This window comes from Cyprinus carpio, chromosome A16 (genome assembly GCF_018340385.1).
Source record: "Cyprinus carpio isolate SPL01 chromosome A16, ASM1834038v1, whole genome shotgun sequence".
NCBI lineage: Eukaryota > Metazoa > Chordata > Actinopteri > Cypriniformes > Cyprinidae > Cyprinus > Cyprinus carpio.
The window spans coordinates 7,180,287-7,203,385 of record NC_056587.1 but is presented as its reverse complement, the minus strand read 5'-3'; the positions used below and the strand labels follow the sequence as shown (position 1 = coordinate 7,203,385).

General features: G+C 37.6%; 1 protein-coding gene across 4 annotated transcripts in view; it reads right to left on the bottom strand.

Moving 5' to 3' along the window:
* LOC122133955 (tax1-binding protein 1 homolog B-like) overlaps window positions 1-23,065 on the bottom strand; it is a 31,616-nt gene extending 8,551 nt beyond the window's left edge. For 3 of the 4 annotated variants that reach the window (XM_042772303.1, XM_042772305.1, XM_042772304.1), the window contains exons 1-9: window positions 22,910-23,065; window positions 15,923-16,119; window positions 7,245-7,347; window positions 6,585-6,775; window positions 6,305-6,463; window positions 2,246-2,394; window positions 1,640-1,730; window positions 467-652; window positions 38-289 (exon numbers count right to left, since the gene is read on the bottom strand). In XM_042772303.1, the coding sequence (XP_042628237.1) occupies window positions 38-289; window positions 467-652; window positions 1,640-1,730; window positions 2,246-2,394; window positions 6,305-6,463; window positions 6,585-6,775; window positions 7,245-7,347; window positions 15,923-16,099 (1,308 nt within the window). In that variant the 5' untranslated portion in view covers window positions 16,100-16,119; window positions 22,910-23,065. The remainder of the gene's footprint in view (window positions 1-37; window positions 290-466; window positions 653-1,639; window positions 1,731-2,245; window positions 2,395-6,304; window positions 6,464-6,584; window positions 6,776-7,244; window positions 7,348-15,922; window positions 16,120-22,909) is intronic. The other variant, XM_042772306.1, reaches the window with a different exon arrangement.
* Between the last annotated feature and the right edge of the window lie 34 nt (window positions 23,066-23,099).

The window sequence follows — 23,099 nt, the reverse complement described above, 5'->3', positions numbered from 1 at the left end:
TTTTTTTTTTTTTGAAACATGGTGGGCATCTCTTTACCGCCTCCTGCTGGGTTGAGTTTTTCATCTCTTCCAGCTGCTTTTCCAGGCGGCTACACTCAGCCTGGGCCTCCATCTGTCCCATTTTGAAAGACTCGGCCTCCAGGCGGATATGGTATAAGTCAGCCATGCTTTTGTCACGAGCGTTGGAGGAGTCACGCAGCTCAGCTTTTAGCATATTTGCCTGCTGCTGGGTTGCCTGTAACTGCTCCTCTTTCTGCCTGAGCTGCTCCCTGAGAGCCTTACTTTCCCCCTGACAAACACAAAAATAACACTCATAAGAATACAAACACACACAAATATGCACACATTTCCGTATATCTTCTGCGAGTGAAGCCAACGGCAAAAAATAGAATTAATTCGTTTTAGGATTCATTCCTGCAGCACTCTATATGAAATGCAGGTTAAGTAGAAGCTTTCGTGTGTGTACCGAAGGTGAACTATTGGCCAGTAGCTGGCGGTGCTGTTTTTCTTTCTCTGCCAGGCAGGATTTGACTCTAGTGAGCTCCTCCTTCAGCTGAGCAATGGTGTTCTCCTTATTCACATCCACAGATTTCAGCATCTGCAGCTCAGCACTGAGCTTAGTGTTCTCAAGCTCACGGTTCTTCAGGTGAATCTGTGCCAAACACACACAGAGATACTAGATTCAAATAGACTGTTTGAGATTCTCTTTGCACATCCGCTGTGCAATAACCTGGGCACATGGCACATAAAACTAGCAGTGTAACAAAGCCAGTCCAGATCCGGGACGAGCTCCCAATTATCCACACAATCTCTACAATGAGGTGTATTTCCGCACGGTGAGGAAGTAAGTGAGCTAAACCTAATTATAACGCAGCAGTAAGAGAGCAGCAACTCTGCTCTCCTCCCACCCTTCTCTTTTTTTGCCTCAGGCAGCTGCTGTGAAGTGAGGGCTGCCTGTGTTTCCGTGGCTACAGCCCAGCGTTAACGCCCAGTTCCTGTGTCCGCCACAAGAAAGTAGGAATAGAGGGTGAGACAAAGTGAGTGATGGAGAGTGAGAACTACAAAGTGCAAGCCAGAGCAATTAGGAAAAGGAGAATGAGGGTCTGTACTCCACTTTATTTTTTTTTTTTTTTTTTAAAAACAACAGCTCAGAATTGTCTGTTTGTTGGTTTTAGGTAAATTAAATATATTTTATATTAATATAAGCGTTGTATAAAAATACCAAGCAATTATATTTAGGAATGGGCATGTGTCAGTTTTATTCATCAAAAGTCCAAATATTAAACCAAAACATACAGATTAAGGATAAATAAGTTTCCACGCATAAGTATTCAAAACACAATAAAAGCACTTTTTCTTAGCTTTTGTGTAAAGCACAAATAAACCCTGTTTAATATATTATTATAATTAATTATATTGATTAATTTATTTACTTCGAAAAACTAAAATGATAAAATCCCTTAAAAAAGTAAATATATAAAATACAAAAATAAATGTAAAAGAATCTGGTTATTCAGCACTTGAATCTAACTGTGTATCACAGACCAGTCAGTGGTTATATCTCATAAATAAAACACACTGATTTAAATCAAAGAACTTCCTGCTCCCAAGTTGTGAGGTTGCGAGCGAGTGGCGTTACCTTATAGAGCTCCTTCTCATCTTTCTCATTCTTCAGCTGACACTCAAGAGCCTCTTTCTCCAGGGTTAACTTCTTCACTCGATCCTTCAGGCTGTCAAATCAGAGCCGTTATCAATCATTCAGCCACACAAGGAACGTATCTAGAATATGCTAAAGAAACTCTTCTCTCGTCAAAGCTCTCAAAGTGAATCTTCTAAAGATATTAATATATCTGATTCTATCTAAAGATATGTAAAACAGTCACATGGTTTGTTACAGGGATATCAAAAGTCCTGGTACTTTGAGGCTAGACTAAAATGTAAAAACATCACTAGTATCAGTAGTTGCTGATGAAAACTTTATTGAAAAATACTTGAAGGCTGTATGCCATTGTTTTGATTTAATCTGATAACGTTTTTAAATATATATTTTGTAATAGAAATTTTGGACCAATAGTATACTGTTTTATCTGTGGTTATGGAATTGAGAATCACAAAATTTAACTGGAATTGACTATGGAAATGTTGGTATCATGACAACCCTAGTTTGTTAATATAATCAAACGGATTTCTATAGCTTTCTCTGATTGGCTGTTTGTGGCTACTTCAATATGGCAGGAAATCGCACCAGTCTAGTTCGGTCTCCTTCTGCAGGCCTTTCTGTGTGACTCCGATCAGATCCTCCTCTAACTGCAACAGTCGTGCTGTACTCTCCTCCATTCTCCTCTTCACCTCCTCTCTCTCCTCCTGCAAGCTCTGGGCAGACAGCTGCAACTCCTGTGTATACACACGTAAATTCCCTCGGTCATAAGCATGTTGTCTTCCCAGCTGCTGCAGAATAGACTGTTGGCTCTTGAGTTATGCTTGAGCGTGGTCTCTGAGAATCTGCAAACATGACTAATGGGAAAGCAGGTCTCCAAATCCCACTCCAGTCTCTTCTGCAGTATTACTTCATGTGCAGAATATTATTTTTAGAATTATTTTAGCAGCAAATAAAACAACATATAAAAGTGTGGTCATAAAATTAACAGCCAGAAATGGCTGTGTTTGTTTTCATCTTTAAACCAGCTCTGCCTCAGAGCTGATACATTTATACTTTATGAAAATTGCCACTTAAAAGCAACAAATGGCAATGATGTTGATGACTGTCATGTCTATTGTCAATTATTTTTATTATATTTTATGTAAAGAGTCTGAAGAGAGACTCTCAATAGGGGGTACTGACAGCCTGTGAACTTAGATGTAATGCATCTAAAAAGAAAAAAAAAAATTTAACATCATATTTGAAAAGACAAAATTCTGTAAATACAGGTGCATCTCAATAAATTAGAATGTCGTGGAAAAGTTCATTTATTTCAGAAATTCAACTAAAATTGTGAAACTCGTGTATTAAATAAATTCAGTGCACACAGACTGAAGTAGTTTAAGTCTTTGGTTCTTTTAATTGTGATGATTTTGGCTCACATTAAACAAAAAAAAAAAAAAAAAAAAAAAAAAAAAAAAAAAATACTTCATAAAAAAAAAAAAAAAAAAAAAAAAAAAAAATAAAAAAAAAAACATTTAGTGAATTGTTGGCCTTCTGGAAAGTATGTTCATTTACTGTACATGTACTCAATATTTGGTAGGGGCTCATTTTGCTTTAACTACTGCCTTAATTCGGCATGGCATGGAGGTAATCAGTTTGTGGCACTGCTGAGGTGGTATGGAAGCCCAGGTTTCGTTGACAGTGACCTTCAGCTCATCTGCATTTTTTTGTCTCTTGTTTCTCATTTTCCTCTTGACAATACTCCATAGATTCTCTCTGGGGTTCAGGTCTGGTGAGTTTGCTGGCCAGTCAAGCACACCAACACAATGGTCATTTAACCAACTTTTGGTGCTTTTGGGAGTGTGGTCAGTTGCCAAATCCTGCTGGAAAATGACATCAGCATCTTCAAAAAGCTGGTCAGCAGAAGGAAGCATGAAGTGCTCCAAAATTTCTTCGTAAACGGTGCAGTGACTTTGGTTTTCAAAAAACCCCAATGGACCCACACCAGCAGATGACATTGCACCCCAAATCATCACAGACTGTGGAAACTTAACACTGGACTTCAAGCAACTTGGGCTATGAGCTTCTCCACCAGGGCTTGAAAACAAAAAAAAATGTAATCGGTTCACTCCAAGTAGAATCAATATTTTAACGTTTTTGTTCCTGCGTTCCTCTGATATTATTACTGTTCCAAAACCGGTTCGGGTGGAAGAAATACTGGTTAATAACGTTATTTAAAAAAAAAAAAAAAAAAATTTCTTTGCCTAATAATAATAATAATAATAATAAAGTACAGTGTTTTCTTTACTCAAAAAGAAAAGAAAAAAAGAGAGATCTGGTAACGTTAGCCAATAACCCACTGCACTTAGTCACAGCCAATACAGCATCATCTTTTCTAGATTTTGGCCAAATGTAGGCTACTAAACAAATAAACAAAAAAAACAACAACAACAACAAAAAACCTAAAAAAAATCAAAATACATCAAAGAAATTTAAAAATATTTGCTGCATTGTTAAAAATTGTTAAAAAAAAACACTTGTATACGATTGCATTTTGAGAGTGAATAAAAAACAACTCGTGGCTCACGTCGCATTTTATTAGCCCTATTATTTTCCGAAATAATGAAGGCTAAAGTCCCTATAGTCTAAAGCAAAATGTTTACAAAAATTATAAAAACAGTTATTAGTTTCTCTCCAAAACAAATTCTCTAAAGTTTAGGCTATAAAAATGTCAATCAAAAAACAAATGAATTTAAGGTGAAGCTGATGCCTACCTCTCTCATTCGGCACAAATCCAAATGTTTCCATGTTCCCGACGTATCTGGATGCTAAAATATTATTTATTACATAGTGTTTGTACTTTCATCAACATAAAACACCATCCTTCACATCGGCTTTATCAGCACAGTGAGGCGCAGTCATGCTGAACGCAACACATTTTGTAAAACAGAACAGTGTAAATTTTTATTTGTTTCTTTAACTGCATTTTATTTTGATAATGAACAGGCTTCAATATAGCAAAATTATGTTGTGTGTGCGTAAGGCGTCGGCACGATGATCATACCAACGCTGGTTATAAAGAAGCGAGACATTATTCAAAGCTGCCAAGCTTTTGCAAAATAATTAAAACTGTAAAGCTTTTGCAAAATAAAGAAAACTACTCTCTGCTGTTTCGTTTTCCTTTCCGAAAACTTTGGAACATGTCACAATGAACCGTAATTTAGCACATTTTTTTCTTTCGTTTCGTTAATCTGTCAATATGATTTAAGTGAAATATATTGAATGTATATGCCTATATTCCTTTTTATGTAAGCCCTATAGTTTTTCTGTTGTCTCCATTCACAGAAGCGCTGCAGGTGCGTGTGATCTGTTGAATTCATCTTACACTATCCTCAGATAAACTCTAAAGGCTGTGCATTGCCATTGCGACTTACCTATGATGAGTTCACAGCTGAGCGGACATTTCACTCGTGGCTTCAGCGTCACATTTGCATACTGTAGGCCCTACTACTGGAATTCATTATTAGTTGACAGCAAATTTCAAATATTAAATGGAAGGATAAAATAACGTTATTAACCGGTTAATGGCCATTTCAAATTGTCGATTCTGTTCGGAACTATAAAATTTGATTTCGTTTCTGTTTCTGTCAAAATTTTGTTTGTTTTCGTTTTCGTTCCTTGAACCAGTTCAGAGCCCTGTTCTCCACCCTTCCTCCAGACTCTAGAATCTTGGTTACCAAATGAAATACAAAACTTGCTCTCATCTGAAAAGAGGACTTTGGACCACTGGGCAACAGTCCAGTTCTTCTTCTCCTTAGCCCAGGTAAGACGCCACTGACGTTGTCTGTGGTTCAGGAGTGGCTTAACAAGAGGAATACGACAACTGTATCCAAACTCCTTCACACGTCTGTGTGTGGTGGCTCTTGATGCCTTGATCCCAGCTTCAGTCCATTCCTTGTGAAATTCACTCAAATTCTTGAATCGATTTTGCTTGACAATCCTCATAAGGCTGCGGTTCTCTCGGTTGGTTGTGCATCTTTTTCTTCCACACTTGTTCCATCCACTCAACTTTCTGTTAACATGCTTGGATACAGCACTCTGTGAACAGCCAGCTTCTTCGGCAATGAATGTTTGTGGCTTACCCTCCTTGTGAAGGGTGTCAATGATTGTCTTCTGAACAATTGTCAGATCAGCAGTCTTCCCCATGATTGTGTAGCCTAGTGAACCAAACTGAGAGACCATTTTGAAGGCTCATGAAACCTTTGCAGGTGTTTTGAGTTGATTAGCTGATTGGCATGTCACCATATTCTAATTTGTTGAGATGGTGAATTGGTGGGTTTCTGATAAATGTGAGCCAAAATCATCACAATTAAAAGAACCAAAGACTTAAAGTACTTCAGTCTGTGTACACTGAATTTATTTAATACACGGGTTGAACTACTGAAATAAATGAACTTTTCCACGACATTCTAATTTATTAAGATGCACCTGTATATATAAACATCCTGTCTTTTACCCATTCAATACAATGTGAAAAAAACATTTCAATTTCCAATATATTTCTAAAATATTATAATGTCAGGACAATAAAAAAAAATCTGAAAAAAAAAAAAAAATCCTCTTTTGAACTCGTGACATTTTTTTCTCTCTGTCCCATCTTACCTGCACATCTTTCCTGAGCTGAGCGCTGCTCTCTCGCTCCTGCTCATATTCTTTTTGTAGTCTGTCCTTGTCATCAATCAGTTCATCCCTCTCTTTCTGAAGTAGGTCCATGTTTTCCAAGAGCTCCTTCTTTTCCTGTTGAATTTCTTCCATCTTTCGCTGGTAAAAGTACCGAAAGTGACAATTCTGGCATGTGAAAACTGACTAGAAGTCTACAGTTTAACTATAGTTCAAGAAATCTTTAGTTCAGCAGTAACAGAAAAAAAAGAAATCTCCTCACCTCCAGGTAACTGGCCTTGGTGGTGACCACCAGGATATCAGATCCTCCTTCATCCTCCATTGTCAGCAGCTCCTCCTCTGTGGGGCTGTGTGCACGGAACTGGAATGGAGTGCTGGCCCCACGGATCTCTCCCTTATGTGTGACATAGCAAAACTGGTAGAACTCACCATCGTCATTTGGAACATAATAACCTGCAAAATACCCCAAAATCAAGCAGAGAGAACAATCCTATCGTTAGAGCAGTTCATGGAATGTATTAAACTCATTTGTCTTTCCCATAGGACTCTAATGAACGACAGCTAAGACTAATGAATGTAGCCTGAAGTCCATCATTTACATCATAACTTTACTGTTCCACAGCAGCTTTATGACAGATTCGTATCCATTTTATTTACTGGTATATTTTCTTAATTGCCATGAGGAATCCGGACTCATGCCACAGAAACCCTATAATCCCTCACAAAGATTCCAGTATGTGACCTGAACCACTCCAGTAAAACTGGCCCATCAACACTTCAGCCTTCTAATAGGAGGCCTCAGTGTTTCCTATTTTATTGCATCCGTCACTACATATTAAAAGCTTTGAGAGGCCTTCTCTTTGGCACGACATTCAATGAAGAAATGCTTGCATGAAACCCTGTTTTCACAATGTTATTTTACCTTGGAAAACCACAGATCTGTTGACTGCGGTTCCCTCGGTGTAGTTGTCTGGAATAGGTGACCACAAGAACGTGTAGTAGTCACGAGCGGTGCTCCAGCCAACCTGTCAAAAACAGAGGTTTTAAAAGGTTAACATATCTGAATTTTTTTTTTAAATGTTAAAATACACTTTCCATGCTTAATACTGGCTCAACCAATGGCAGGCAGACGTGAAACGCCTTTGGTGATGCCACAGAAATAATTCAGATTCAAGTAAATAAGAGGTCCACGATGACCTCGTCTTTAGGTTTTCGTTATCAAAACACTTCTGTGTACAACTTTGTTGCTTGTTCCAGTGATTAAGTAGAGAGGAAATTCTGCAAATAAGGTTCTGTGTGTGCATGAGAGTCTCTGTGCACGTGTGAGTGTGTGTGTGTTTTATGCATGTGTGTGAGAGAGACAGAAAGACCGAGAGAGTGTTAAAAGTCATTTCAGAAATAAAGTTGTCTGACATTTTTATCCTATTGTTTGTCATATGCTTGTTTAGTCGTTTAGTGTTTTTGTGGCTCTTTTGCTGTGGTAGAATTTAAACCATTTTTTAAATAACTGAAATAATTCGGCATGAAAATGTAACACGTTCAAGACTCGTGACACTTCATAGCTGTGTAGTTATTTAAAAGTAGCCATATCCTTTCAACATCTGTCAACCAATTAGAATCAAGCATTTAACAGAACTGTGGTTTAAGATAAATCTGTATGGTTTTAAACAAAATCTAGAATCTCCAGAAAATCTCCAGTCCAGAATTCTAGTTATAAAAACATTATCAAAAATATACTGTACAGTAGATACATTTTTATTTAGTACTTTTATAATAAACAAATAAACAACCACTATCCATATAAACATTTAACATAACACACATATGTATTTTTACTATATACACTTCTGGTCTTCAAGCCTAAAAAAAAAAAAAAAATACAGTAAAAAAAAAAAAAAAAAAAATTGTAAAATATTATAATTTAAAATAACTGTTTCCTTTTTTAATTCATTTTAAAATATAATTTGAAATCAAATAAATGCAGTCTTGGTGAGCGTAAAATACTTCTTTTAAAAGCACTAGAAATCTCCAAACTTTTGAAAAAGAAAATATATATATAAAAAAATACAAATAAATAAATAAATACATACATAAATGGTGCCGCTTTTGGCAAAGCTGAAGCTATAAAGTGTTTATGTGAACTCTCCCACATACACTAATAGGAAGTAATGCTTCGTCAGACTGTCGTGGTCTTGACCATTGCCTGATTCATGTCATGTTGCAAAATTCTTTGGCACATTGTGCATTTTTCTCATCTCCATGAGGCCTAGTAGAAAGCCTTTGAGATGAGAGCATAAAAACATGGACTCGGCTGCGTTTTACGGGGGCAAGTGAAGCTCAGCCTGCCTGCCACGTGTTTCTCACCAAAGCCTTGTGAATATGTTCGGTTGAGGGAGCGCGGCTACAACTCAGCCTTAACAGGAAGAAGAAAATAGGTGAAAATTTTATACAAACTTCAGAATGGAAACCAAGATGTAATTATATGAATTTTATGTGTTGTTAACTGATGGTTGATGAGGGGGGAGTAAAGAAAATACATCCATAATTTCAGCCCTCTGTCATAAAACTGTCAAACAAAATCAGACTCACATCGGGCTGACTGTGTTTGTGAATGTACAAAGGCGCGTGCCTAGTACCTGCTATCACGTCTATGTGGGAACTCTATAGTATCCTGGAAGTAACACACAGATACACACACAGTAAAAAATGCAAACTCACTAAATCTCAGTCATGCTAGAAAAGTTGTGTGGCTTGTTTGCTCAAACCATACAGCTGTCCTCTGTCCGCAATAACATTAGTGTTGCAGAAATCCCCTGACTGTACAAAAAAGTTGCCCGAGGTGCTGGAACTGTAAAGAGCAGGAAGCCATTAAAGGCATGGCCCATACAGAGCGTCATTACTGCCTGGACCAAACTCCACTCATTAGAGACGTTTGGGGTGAAGGAGGGCAAAAATTAAGCCCCTGTGTGTCTCTCATTTAAATCTGTGGAGGAAATGGTAACCAAAAGGAGAAAAGATGGATGAGAATAAAAATGGCATGAGAAACTACACTAGAACCTTCCGGATGAGAGCAGCTCCAGCTGCGTTTAAGAATAATGGACAATGCACAAACAAATATAGACTAAAAAAATAATAATAATTAGACCAAGGACAGTGATTAATTAGAATGATTAGCCTTTTACTTAAATTTACTGGATAACTATTTTGGCAGGAGGAAAACAGAATAGAAAAACATAAAAATATTTTCAGCAAAAAAAAGTCATTTTTATTGGTAATCCCACTTAATATAACTACAAATACAAATACAAACCCGATTCCAAAAAAGTTGGGACACTGTACACATTGTGAATAAAAACAGAATGCGATGATGTGGAAGTTTCAAATTTCAATATTTTATTCAGAATACAACATAGATGACATATCAAATGTTTAAACTGAGAAAATGTATCATTTTAAGAGAAAAATAAGTTGATTTAAAATTTCATGGCATCAACACATCTCAAAAAAGTTGGGACAAGGCCATGTTTACCACTGTGTGGCATCCCCTCTTCTTTTTATAACAGTCTGCAAATGTCTGGGGACTGAGGAGACAAGCTGCACAAGTTTAGGAATAGGAATGTTGTCCCATTCTTGTCTAATGCAGGCTTCTAGTTGCTCAACTGTCTTAGGTTTTCTTTGTCGCATCTTCCTCTTTATGATGTGCAAAATGTTTTCTATGGGTGAAAGATCTGGACTGCAGGCTGGCCATTTCAGTACCCGGATCCTTCTTCTACGCAGCCATGATGTTGTAATTGATGCAGTATGTGGTCTGGCATTGTCATGTTGGAAAATGCAAGGTCTTCCCTGAAAGAGACGACGTCTGGATGGGAGCATATGTTGTTCTAGAACTTGGAAATACCTTTCAGCATTGATGGTGCCTTTCCAGATGTGTAAGCTGCCCATGCCACACACACTCATGCAACCCCATACCATCAGAGATGCAGGCTTCTGAACTGAGCGCTGATAACAACTTGGGTTGTCCTTGTCCTCTTTAGTCCGGATGACATGGCATCCCAGTTTTCCAAAAATAACTTTAAATTTTGATTCCTCTGACCACAGAACAGATTTCCACTTTGCCACAGTCCATTTTAAATGAGCCTTGGCCCAGAGAAAATGCCTGCGCTTCTGGATCATTTTTAGATATGGCTTCTTTTTTGACCTATAGAGTTTTAGCCGGCAACGGCGAATGGCACAGTGGACTGTGTTCACCGACAATGTTTTCTGGAAGTATTCCTGAGCCCATGTTGTGATTTCCATTACAGTAGCATTCCTGTATGTGATGCAGTGCCATATAATGCCCCAAAAATCACTTTTATCCAGTATGGTTTTCCGGCCTTGACCCTTACGCACAGAGATTGTTCCAGATTCTCTGAATCTTTGATGATATTATGCACTGTAGATGATGACAACTTCAAACTCTTTGCAATTTTTCTCTGAGAAACTCCTTTCTGATATTGCTCCACTAGCGTTGGGGGAATTGGTGATCATCTGCCCATCTTGACTTCTGAGAGACACTGCCACTCTGAGAGGCTCTTTTTATACCCAATCATGTTGCCAGTTGACCTAATAAGTTGCAAACTGGTCCTCCAGCTGTTCCTTATATGTACATTTAACTTTTCCAGCCTCTTATTGCTACCTGTCCCAACTTTTTTGGAATGTGTAGCTCTCATGAAATCCAAAATGAGACAATATTTGGCATGACATTTCAAAATTTCTCACCTTCAACATTTGATATGTTATCTATATTCTACTGTGAATAAAATATAAGTTTATGAGATTTGTAAATTATTCCATTCCTTTTTTACTCACAATTTGTACAGTGTCCCAACTTTTTTGGAATCGGGTTTGTATACTAAACGATATTATATTATATTATAAACCACAAGGACAAAGATAAACCTAACGAATAAAGCAAAAAATTTAATTGTATATACTGTCCCCAAAAAGTCTTTGGATACTCCTCACACACAAAATGTACAAAAATGTAATGTCATTGCATTATATATAAAACTATGTGCTAATTATGTATCAAATATAATATAAACAATAAGATATGTGACGTAGCAAATTTTCATATCACAGTAATTGTTGAAACTTTAATCAAGTATTTGAAAAATACACTTCAGAGTTGTAATAACAGCATGTTTTATGTTTATTTTTAACTATCATTTTATTTTTAAGTAACCAATTATTTACTTTTTAAAAATACTTTTATAAAAAGATTATATAAAGAACAATAATAATTGTGTGTGAGAGAGAGATCCACGAATGCTACTAATACATTCTCGTTGATTTGATGTACATGCTGAGATTTCTTCATTATCATTTGCTGTACACACACTAATTTCTACGACGGTATCATTGTTAAACTGTAACATATCTGATGAAGTTATGTTTACACTGATGCCAAACACACCCATTTATTATTGTTCTTTGTATAATATTTTTTTTTAATTTTATAAAAGTATTTTTGAAAAGTAAACATTATTTGTTTATGGACAACATGTGGTTTAATATTTTCAACCTAATGCAATTCCAATCTAAAGTGTGGTTTAAGTGTGCAAACACTTTCTGGAACTACTGCACATAATAAAGGAATAAACGAATAAAACTCTACAGAGAACAACAGAGCATCCCAGTGTTTGTGAGAAAGTATCTAATTCCCTGAATCGCAATGACACACGGACTTGGCCCATGACTCTGTCTGTGCTCACTACATGCAGCACTGGGTACAGCGAGTCTATATATCAGGATGCAGTACAGAGAACAACTACTGCGCTGACAGGATAATTATAAAGCAGTGTTCACCTTCTCTGCCGTGAGTCTGATGGCATGTTCTGACAATCCAACATGACAAAGTTTTTCAACTAGACTCTCTCTGTAACCATTCCAACATCATAGGAGAGCCACAGGCAGCATGCCTGCTCAAACAAGAAGCAATAGGCAAAAGGCAAATTCAATGATGCTAAGTGCATTTCTCCTTTAGAGGTTTTAAAACATCCCTACACATCTAATGGCATCTTATGATGACAGACAGTGCTATGGCTCAGATAATGGTGACAAAGTGGGGGAAATGTTTGGAGTTTTCCATTGTTTCAATCACATTTACACTAGATTAAGATTTCCTGGTTCCAAGATATGTACCAAGACTTTCCTTTCATAAAGTTGGTGTTCAGGTATGATCAGTTAATCTCCTGAACACTAGGTGGCAATAATAGCCTTGCGACTACCTGATGCTCCAGGCAAGTGACTCATGGAACAGGTCTTGCAATTTTCTGGTGCGGCTGCCTTTTGTCTGTCAACACAGACAGAGCCATGTTGAAATTTATGATCATGTGTCCTTCATTGCCAGAGGTTATTCTGTGTCTCTGGGTGCAGAAAAATGCACATCAGTCAGTCAACTCTTTTTGGAGGAACATGCCTTCCCTTCAGGGTAAGACACTGTGTGATCCAGCTGTATGAAAGACTACAAAACGATGTAAGTTCCATCATAATTCAGACCATAAACAAAGATTGCAATAAAGAACAATTATGTAGAACCATTTTACTACTCAAGGACCAACTGCCATTCCTCTGTGAGGGAGTTTAACTTTGTGAATTGCATATATATAATGTGGCCTTCAAATGAAGTCGGAAATACCAGATTTATGAGTTTCAAGCACATAAAAAAAAAACAAAGAATTCTCTTAATTTTCTGTGCCATACTTCAATAATACTAAGTTAATATGTATGAATGAGCTTATAAACAACAAATTAAGATGTAAATCAATCACTAACCTTTCACAGTTTCTTTATGCAAAATCAATGTTTTTATAAGATACCATGCATAAATAAGCAGTGCAATAATCATGATAGAATATTTTTGTATTATTTTTCCTACATAACTTATAATAATAATGATTGCCCAACTCATAAATTCATACAGGTTTGGAACAACTTGAGGGTGGTTAAATGACGATGAATTTAAATTTTTTAGGTGAACTATCACTTTAAGAGGCTTTAAAGGGATACTTCACCCCAAAATGAAAATTTTGTCATTAATCACTTACCCCCATGTCGTTCCAAACTCGTAAAAGCTCCATTCTTCTTCGGAACACAATTTAAGATATTTTGGATGAAAACCTGGAGGCTTGAGACTGTCCCATAGACTGCCAAATAAATAACAGTGTCAAGGTCCATAAAAGGTTTGGAAGTTGTCGTCAGAATACTCCATCTGCCATCAGACGTGCAATCTGGGTTATATGAAGCGATGGGAACACTTTTTGAAAGCGAAGAAAACAAAAATAATGACTTTATTCAACAATTCCTTTGTTTTCTTTCAAATCAAAGCTAAATACACATAGAAACAGCGCATTCTAGTGGCACGGATGATACAGAAGAGTATACGCAGCATACGGTGATATGGAAAGACGTAGAGGAGACCGCTAACAAAGGAATTGTTGAATAAAGCCGTTATTTTCGTTTTCTTCACTTACAAAAAGTGTTCCCGGAAAACACTTAGTCAAAAAAAGGGACTATGGGGATTTTAACCCACCTTCCATGAATTTGAAAGTTGTACCTGTTTCTCACAGGGGGTTGTCCCTTTTAATCAAGAACACTGGCCACAATGTGACAGAGCTGCTGAGAAGCAGAAGCCCTCCTGACAGCCGGCCGTAAAACAGCTTCATCAGACTCACTATATCCCATGCAAAGTAAATTGTTCTAAAACACCACTTTGATCTGGTCAGATCCGAACCCAGACACCAAACCCTGACAGTGACCACACTCGATTCCCCTTCCACTAACCTACAGCAGTCAGATGGTCCTTTTATTTCCTCTTGCCGTACAGTCTACATCCATGATGTTGTAAATGCATTTTGTTTTATATTCTCCCATCCAGCAGTAGCTGGGGAACTCCAGAAAGCAGATGGAGCCAAAACACCCTGCTTATCCTGCCAACCCACATATTTCATTCACATGCTCACCGTCATGACCACACTCGTATTCAACTACACTCCAACATGACGCACCACTTAATGCCAACATAGTGGAATTTTCAAACTACCAGCAGGTTGTAATATTTTATATCTTTTTTTTCTCTGCCAAGCAAATTGCCAAGATCTTTCACAAAATACTCAAACCGCGTTCTGTTATACAAGCTGGTAGTAAATGTTCATGCTCACTTGATGAAAACATTGTTAGAAGGGGAACCAGTTGTGACTGAGATTTTCCTGGATATGATTCACAGTTTTTCCCGAATAACATGAATTAGACATACATACCCTATCAGTTCAGGGAGTCGCAACACATTTTCTTCAGGTTTAAAAAGATTCATTTTCTAGTGAGCTCTCCATTAAAACATCTTCCTCATAAACCACAGCAGGCGATCTTTCTAATGGTTTGCGGGGACAAGAGAAGTGACCCGTCTATATAGCCTATTTTGGAACTGGCATCTAGTATGCATCAAGTGGACATTTGGGTTACACTATATATAACAGCAGTAGTTATAAAATGATACCTACAAAAAAAAAGTAGTCTCTCTCCGAGTGAGACTAGACTGAAATCGGGTTCTGAAAATCTTTTACAGCAGGAAACATTTTAGTGACCAGCAGTAAATGCAACATTATGTTAAGCAGCAGTAATGGCGGCTCCCCAAACATAACACTGCCAAATATGACAGCAGGGCCTTGTAATTTTCACACTGTGGAAACTGAAGATGGGTAATGGAATCAAGAGATTAAAGTTGCAGTTACATCACACATCATTCCCATAAAATGGTAGGAAACAAACTTGGCTGACATGAGCATTGTCCTGAAATAAGTGAAAAAAGTACAGATCTGCTGTAAAACAAGGAAGTGGCGGAATATCTGAAACTAAAGTCATTATTGACTGAATATTTTGATTGTTTAAATGACGGACTAGACTAAATGCTTTCGATTTTAGCCTCAGTGGCCACCGCAACTTTTGGCGCAGCGTTGTGCATGGAAAATCCGGGAATAGTCAGGGTGCGACATTTGTCTGGGTAGCGCTTTACTTAATTTTCAACAGGAATGAAAATGAGGCTGTGCCGTTGTTTAACAACATACCAACTGTTTCGCTGACGAAATGTATTTCTGTTGACAAACACCTCAGAAACAGATTTGAAAGTTGTGAAAATTACATGATCTAGTACTTTTCTACAGTGTGTGCCACTGTAAAGACTGTAATTTATCCTTCACAGCCTCGTTTTCAACCGTGTTAAATTCAATATGGCATCTAACCTGATTAAGGTCTATTGAGCAACAGGACACAGAAATATTAATACAATCCACCTTCATGCTAAAGGTATTCTGGAACTTAGAAGTAATGTTTTAATATACTAACATGTTACATTTACTACAGTTAATTACATATGTATTTATATAAATTCTTAAATGTAAGTGCCATGTTTGAATGTGGAATGGTGATGAGATGAGAAACAGAAAAATCCAAGCCAAGTGAAGTTACAAGCTATGCTTCTCTTGGTAGACACTTCATATCCAAGGATTGAACAAAACATGGCAGAAAAGAGAAGGTATAAGACCAAATGAAAGCATGTGTCACCTTGAATATGCCGACCCAGTCCTTGGGATGTGGTTTAATGAACTGCGTGAGGGTGTAATGGCACTCTAATGCTGCGTGAGGGAGGTAACTTTTCCCCACATTCTGGAAGATGACATGGGCAAAATTGGACGTTTCCATGGTGCTGCTTGCTGCTGTCCCCTCCAGGTATAAAGCCATCTGTCTATCAGCAGCTGTGTCTGTGGGAATACAGGACCCAGAAGAGAAGTGAAACAGAAGTGAAAGAGACACTTGAAAATATTTTGTGCCAGATTCTACAGTAATCTAGGGTGAATATCTTTACGTAACATTATGAAACAATCATTGCCTGTTACAGAACACACACCTCAGTTTGTCTATTTTCATACTAATTACATGTTTTTAAAACTTCTGATACGTGTCAGTTTTTATTGCACAATGATTTAGACAAACACAACTGGGCTTGTACTGACTGTGCATTATCGCACTTTTTACTTTTTTGCATTTATGACAAGCTGAGTGTATTATTCCTATTAGTACATGACTGCTTAAGAAATAAATAAAAAAATGCACATCAGAATACAAGGAAGATTAAAGAGCCGTTTGAGGTTCAGTAGCTTAGTGGCATTAATAGGAAGACTAAAGATAAATGGCAAGCCCTCATGATGCAATATTTATGAATTATAATTACAGAGCATTATTTTTGTCTCTAGACTAGAGGCATCAAAAATGTTTTAATGTAATAAGGTTATAAAACTTTTTTGTTCATTTTGTTTTTCTACTGCATTTTACTTTTTTTAACACAAACTGCATTTTAATTCCAAGAAAATTAGTCTACAACTGATTTATGAAATAGTTGAATTCATATTTATTATTTAATTTTGATGAATTAAAGTTTTGATGTGATTTCTAAAGTTGCTAGAGATTATTCTAATCAAGAACTAAACATCTGATTGACTCCAAATCCCAAGCCTGATATCTCTCAACTCCCTTAAAGTCCTCCATGTTTTTAATAAAGGCTCTTTAAAGTAGAGGCGAAGCCACTAGAAGGCAAGTCTGCAACCATTAGCCGAAAAAAACATTAATGGCTAAAGCTAATGCTTCCGTTCTGGCAGTACGTGGGAAAGGAGACCAGAAGCCTTTTTTTTTTTTAATGGATGTCAATGGAGGAGAGGCTTCACTACGCTGAATAAACAGCTTTTTAAAGGGAAACGGCTATCATTTAATGAATCAACAGTCTATCTGCTAATCTTCAACATGTTTTACACTAAATAATACTTTTGGATTGGACTATTTTTAGAGTTTACCACAAAAAAATGCAGTTTTATAAGAGAAGTCACTGACTTTTTGCGACAGGTGGGATTAATCTTATGGCACTTCTCATTCATTCCTACGGTATCCGTAAACGGTGATTGAGTGTCGTACAGCTCTGACTGAAATTGGATGATGTCAAGGCTGTAATGTGATTGGCTATTAAGGGACACGTGATCCAAGTTAGCCATTATGCTTTTTCCAGTAGTAAGTAATACAGACCCTCTCATCTCCCTATAGTAAAATAATCTCTGGTAGAGGTAGAACGATTCAAGTTACTCACGGCTCGGTTTGTATCACGGTTTCAGAGTCAAGTTTTTGGTATGTGCTATGTTTAGAGAGAAAAAAGGACTACAGTGTCAAATAAAAATAAAGAAAATAAGGACAAATAATCTAATTAAAAGCAACAGAACAAATAAACCGAGCAAAGATACAAATAAAATAAACAGTGCTTTTCAGGCTTTTTAGGTAGGTCTAACAGTTTTTACAGAAATTGAATAAAGTAATCAAATGTAAAATAACATTGCATATTTGCGTTACTACGTTACTACTTAATGCAAACTGCATAAAAATAACTGGCGGTCAGTGGAGCAAAGCTTCGTTTTGCCCTCCATGTGGGTGTTCCTATGAGTGTGTGACATCACATGAAAGCTATCAATAGGAGTGAGGGCCCACTCCACCAGAGGGATGGCCTTCTCCTGGGCTTGGTCCAGCTGAATTTCTATTGGTGACATCTGTGCGACCACCGGCTGGTTGTCGCTGTCTACCTTTACCAGATTTTATAACTTGGACGTCCCTGCCCTGCAGGCACAGATTTTGCCTGCTTTATCTACCTAACCCTCTTTGAAAGTGGGAAAGGTTGTGTTATGTAGTCTTCATTGGGTCTCATTATTTGCTCATGCTTACAGGAGCCCTCAGTATGGGCGCTCTGGTGCTGGGCTAACAGAGCGGCTTCGTTCTGCACTTGATTATAACACGGCACGATTGGATGCGTTTTCCATAGCATGTTAACGCAACAGGAGAGACCGTTCGAAAGGCAACACTCCGGTTACTTGCGTAACCTTGGTTACCTGAAATAACAGAACGAGCATTGTGTAGGCTACACATGAGTCGACAACTGTCGCGTCAGTCGAAAGATTCTGACAAAATGGCACTCAGTGCTGACTTATATAGCAGTTGGTTCTACCCCTTTTGGCGAGATGAAGCGCCATTGGTTATTGCAGCTACACTAGTCTCAGCCTCAGACGTCACGTCCACGGACCGTTGGCTGAACGTCTGATGCATACAGCACACAAAAGTGGAAACACTTCAGGAGTGTCGAAGTCATCATCGGATTGATTGAATTCTACAGGATTTCCAGGAGACGTGTGTATCGCGTTCTTTAACGTTCTGTCAGGAAACAAAGATACCGTTGGGCCAAACCCCCTCAAGAAAGAAGAAAGCTGTAGTGTTTACAACTGTGACGACGAGCCCTTATCAGGATCAACTCACTGGAGTTTCAAAAGTATGTGAAATATTTAAAGTTCGCAGCACAGAATCTTTCAAATACGTCCGAGAGTTTTACACACCGGTCTGTTATTGTGGTGACATTTCCACGCCTCGAAACGTGATGCTGAATGAAACGAACTGTGATTGGTTGTTTGACATGTCGGTCAAACGGCCTCATAGGTGGGACTTGGCAAAAGAAAGCTGCCATTAATTCCAAACCTTCAGCCGCAGTCTGAAGGTCTGGCTACGCGAGACTACAGCTACACTAACATGATCAAATCAGGCTTCAGTATATGAGTAAACAGTGTACCTGAGCAAGGTGTGGTCATGTCCAAAAACTGTCAAGATACTTGTGCTTTTGCATGTTTTTTGGCCTTGAGAAGAATATTATTTGATTGGAAATCAAGTAAACCACCTTTAATTTAACTCTGGCTAAGTGATGTGATGCTGTTTTTGAAATTGGAGAAAATTTTATATTCTCTTAGAGGATCCACCAAATGTTTTTATTTATCTCATAACTCTTCCCCCAAACTAAAATGAATGGAGTAACTAAAAGACCTGTGCATACTGGAGCAGATAACGTAATCAGACAGATGGGCTAACAATGGTGTTAATTATTTCCTCACCGTTAGTAATATTAGAATTCTGATATTGTAATCTTCAATTTTATATATATTTTTTATTTAATTTTTTGTGTTCTGGGGGTGGGATGTGGAAAAGGGGAAAAATTTCAAATCAAAAGGAGCACTGTTAACACCGTTTGTGCAATTGTTCAATTTTGTTCTTCCTTTAATAATTTATATATATATATATATATATATATATATATATATATATATATATATATATATATATATATATATATATATATATATATATATATATATACCTGAGATACTTTGATCTCCTGAGAAACAGACAATACAAACATACTGTAAGGATTAAAGAACCTGAGATACTTTGATCTCCTGAGAAACAGACAATACAAACATACACGGACATCTTCGAGACACCCCACAGAGTGGAGGTGCAGGAGACCTCCTTCCCTTCTGGCCATTTGTTTCATTTTAAATCCCTTCATCCATGCTTTCTTCTACTCAATCTGCTCAAAATGATTACATGAAAAATGTCAATGCAAGTGAACTAACAGTCATGTCTGGTATCATTTGAAATGTCTCAGTGCAACTGGTACAATGGTCTCAATCTTACAAAAGTAGATTAAAAGATAATACAGATCCTAAGAGTTAAGAGATATTTTGCCTACTGTGATGGGAGTGCCCCTTCCCAGGGTCCTCCATGTAAATTACCTCCTGTTCCCATTGAGTTGTAAAACCACCCAGGCTTGGGACCTGAGTTAATGCAAATTCCTATTGTTAGTTACTGTCTCCATCTCGGGGGATGTTTGTCTTGGTCTGAGGTATTTAAACGATTGCAGCAAAAGGATCAGGGCCTTCTGTAGCCAGAATGAGCCCTTAGCATGAAGTGTGTCCACACACTTCATACTTATGTATTTTTCTAAAAGTCAGGTATGCATCTTTTACTCTTAGATCCACCTTTGAGAATTTGATGTCTTGTATTGATTTGATATCTCTGAATTGACAATGTAATTGGCATAATACTTACCTGACTGATAATAAATTGTTACATTTGATTTACTCTGAGTTACTCTGAAATTGTTTCCTCAAGTAGATTAAGTGAAGGCTATGTTTCCGCAAATCTGCGTCCAGGGTTAAGTGCATACTAAAAGCTCAGGCGATGGAGCATGGGGCACATCAGGTGAGGTTTTAGATTTCTGGCTAACCGCTTGACTTTAGTTAAGTTGTACTCAGTTGCAGTAACTATGGGGGGCTAGTCAGAGCACTGGTCATAACCGCTGGTTATTGTCTCAGCTTTAATTAAGTTGTACGCAGTTATATAACGGTCGGGGGGCTAGACAGGTAGTGCTAGCATAACCGCTGATTATTGTTTGAGCTTTATTTAAGTTGTACGTAGTTAATCTTAACTATCGGGGCTAGACAAAGAGTACTAGCATAACCTCTGATTATTGTCTCAGCTTTAATTAAGTTGTACGTAGTTATATGACTGTCGGGGGGGCTAGACAGATAGTGCTAGCATAACCGCTGATTATTGTGGTGAGCTTTAACTAAGTTGTACATGGGTAACTGAGGGGGACTAAATGAAAATACTATTTCAAATATGGTAAGTGTGGGTAACCTATTAAATAGTATTAGTCATAACCTCTGACTACTGTTTAGACTGGCGAGTTTGTGATCGTGGGGCACACGTAGAAGAACGGCCGTCGGTCGGGGACACCCTGAGCGACATAGATTCCTAATGAACAAGTAAATATAAAGTAAAGAGTTAACTAGAATAATCCAATGTCAGAATAATAATAACAATAATTAGAGACAGACAATCAACCAATTTGCCTTTCAACCTAAATTCGAGGTCATACTAAAATGGAGTCAGATGAATTATTAAATGGAGTCAGATGAAATATTAAAATGGAGTCAGATTAGAATTGGATTTAAATTGAATAACTCTACACGCTGAAAAGACCGAACGCGCAAGAAACCTTCAGCCAGCACCGGATACCTTCCTTGGACCGAGTGCCTGGACCTTACAAAGTGGTGACCCCGACGTGATCTCCCAAACAGGCGAGTTGCATCTTTCAGTGCAATATGGATTTGTACCGAACAAGAGGTTTGACCATCTCTTTCTCCAGCTGCTGTGGTAAGTCAATTTTTATTTGTATTGTTAATCCAACGCTCACTCGTGTTTGTCGTGCATGGGGAAAATAAGCATTGCAAATGAACTGAACACATGCATTTTCTTTTCAAGTTTATTTGTATAGCGCTTTTCACAATACAAATCCTTGCAAAGAAGCTTTACAGAAAATTACCTTTCTACAGTGTATTTAGTAGTAGCTTATCAGTGGTGACTTTCAATGTACATATGGCAGAAATGTACAGAAAAAAATCAATTAAAGACGTAATCAGACAATGAACACTATTACCAGCAATAATTATATGTTGCAAACTTATTGCAAAATTTTATGTACATGCTGTACATAACATTTTTTTTCTTTTCTTACACTTGTCTTAAATGTCACATAAATTTATTCACACTGCTCATTTTTTCCTTTTTTACCCTAAAGAAACATAACGTAATCTTGTGTATGATAAGAGCGCTGTGAGAACAGCTGCAGAGCAGGAAATTCCTGACACTACAGAGACTCCGTCACCCTTTCAGAAACAGCTGAGCCGTCCAAACAAAATAAATAAATAAAAGGTTTTTCACACGGCACATTTCAGCATGCGAATGCGTGAAAACTTGCGATAACCAGCCATAAAACAGAATAACTCCCCTTCTATCTCAAATCAGAAATATTATGGCCTCTGTCTAAGGCCGAGCGGTGACGTCACATATGACGTGTCTTACAGCCTTGAACTGCAGAATGCTTCGTTTTCATGTTTACACAATCATTTAACCCTGTAACAACTAAACTACTGCGGCTATTTGGTTATAACTTCCGTGACACGATTTTACCTGACAATCCAAAGGTCGTCACTCTAAAAACAGCACAGCACAAACAGGAATGTGACTAATTTAGACTAAATAACTAGTTATATGTATAAAATGACTGTCAAAAAATATATATTTTCCTTCATACTTGTTTTCTAGACATACATATTTTGCTAATAGGCCGAAGTTACTAGCGCTTACACTTATTACAACTTCGAGTGTTTATCACGTTTTAACGAGGAAAAGTTAAAACTGTTATATTTCATACCGCATAGTATATATATTTTTTTATGATTATACCAAATATAGTCCACATCAAATTTCCTGTATTAGCTAAGCTAGTTGTAGCGATGTAACTTTAGCTTGCTAGCAGGTTTTAGCTCGTCTTAGCCGTCTAACAAACCGTGATGTCAAGACAATTACAGCTTGTTAGCTTTTGCTGTTCAATAAGTGTTTAATCATCCCAAATCCACATCTTATCCAGTCTTTATTTCTCTATAAAAATGTATCAGTTAATATCCTACGTTAAGTCAAAGTGTGAGGCCGATAGTAAAGGAATAACCCGAGCGACCAATCTGTCTTTCACCACAACAGAGCTCAAAATTATATTAAAAGTCAGTAACATAAAATACGACGCATATAACGTACACACACACAATAAAAGTGAATAAAAAGACGGCACAATACCTAATTTTCATGCTAAAGTATCAGTAAAACCCCCAGCGCTGTTCTTGACGCACTTTCCAGCACAAGCACATCCCCCGTCCCTCCGTGTCAGTGCTTTCCCGGAACCAGAACCAGACAATAACAACAACACACCACACGCAGCACACATCATTTCCGCAACAACTCGCTCGAGCGTTCATAGTCAGGCAAT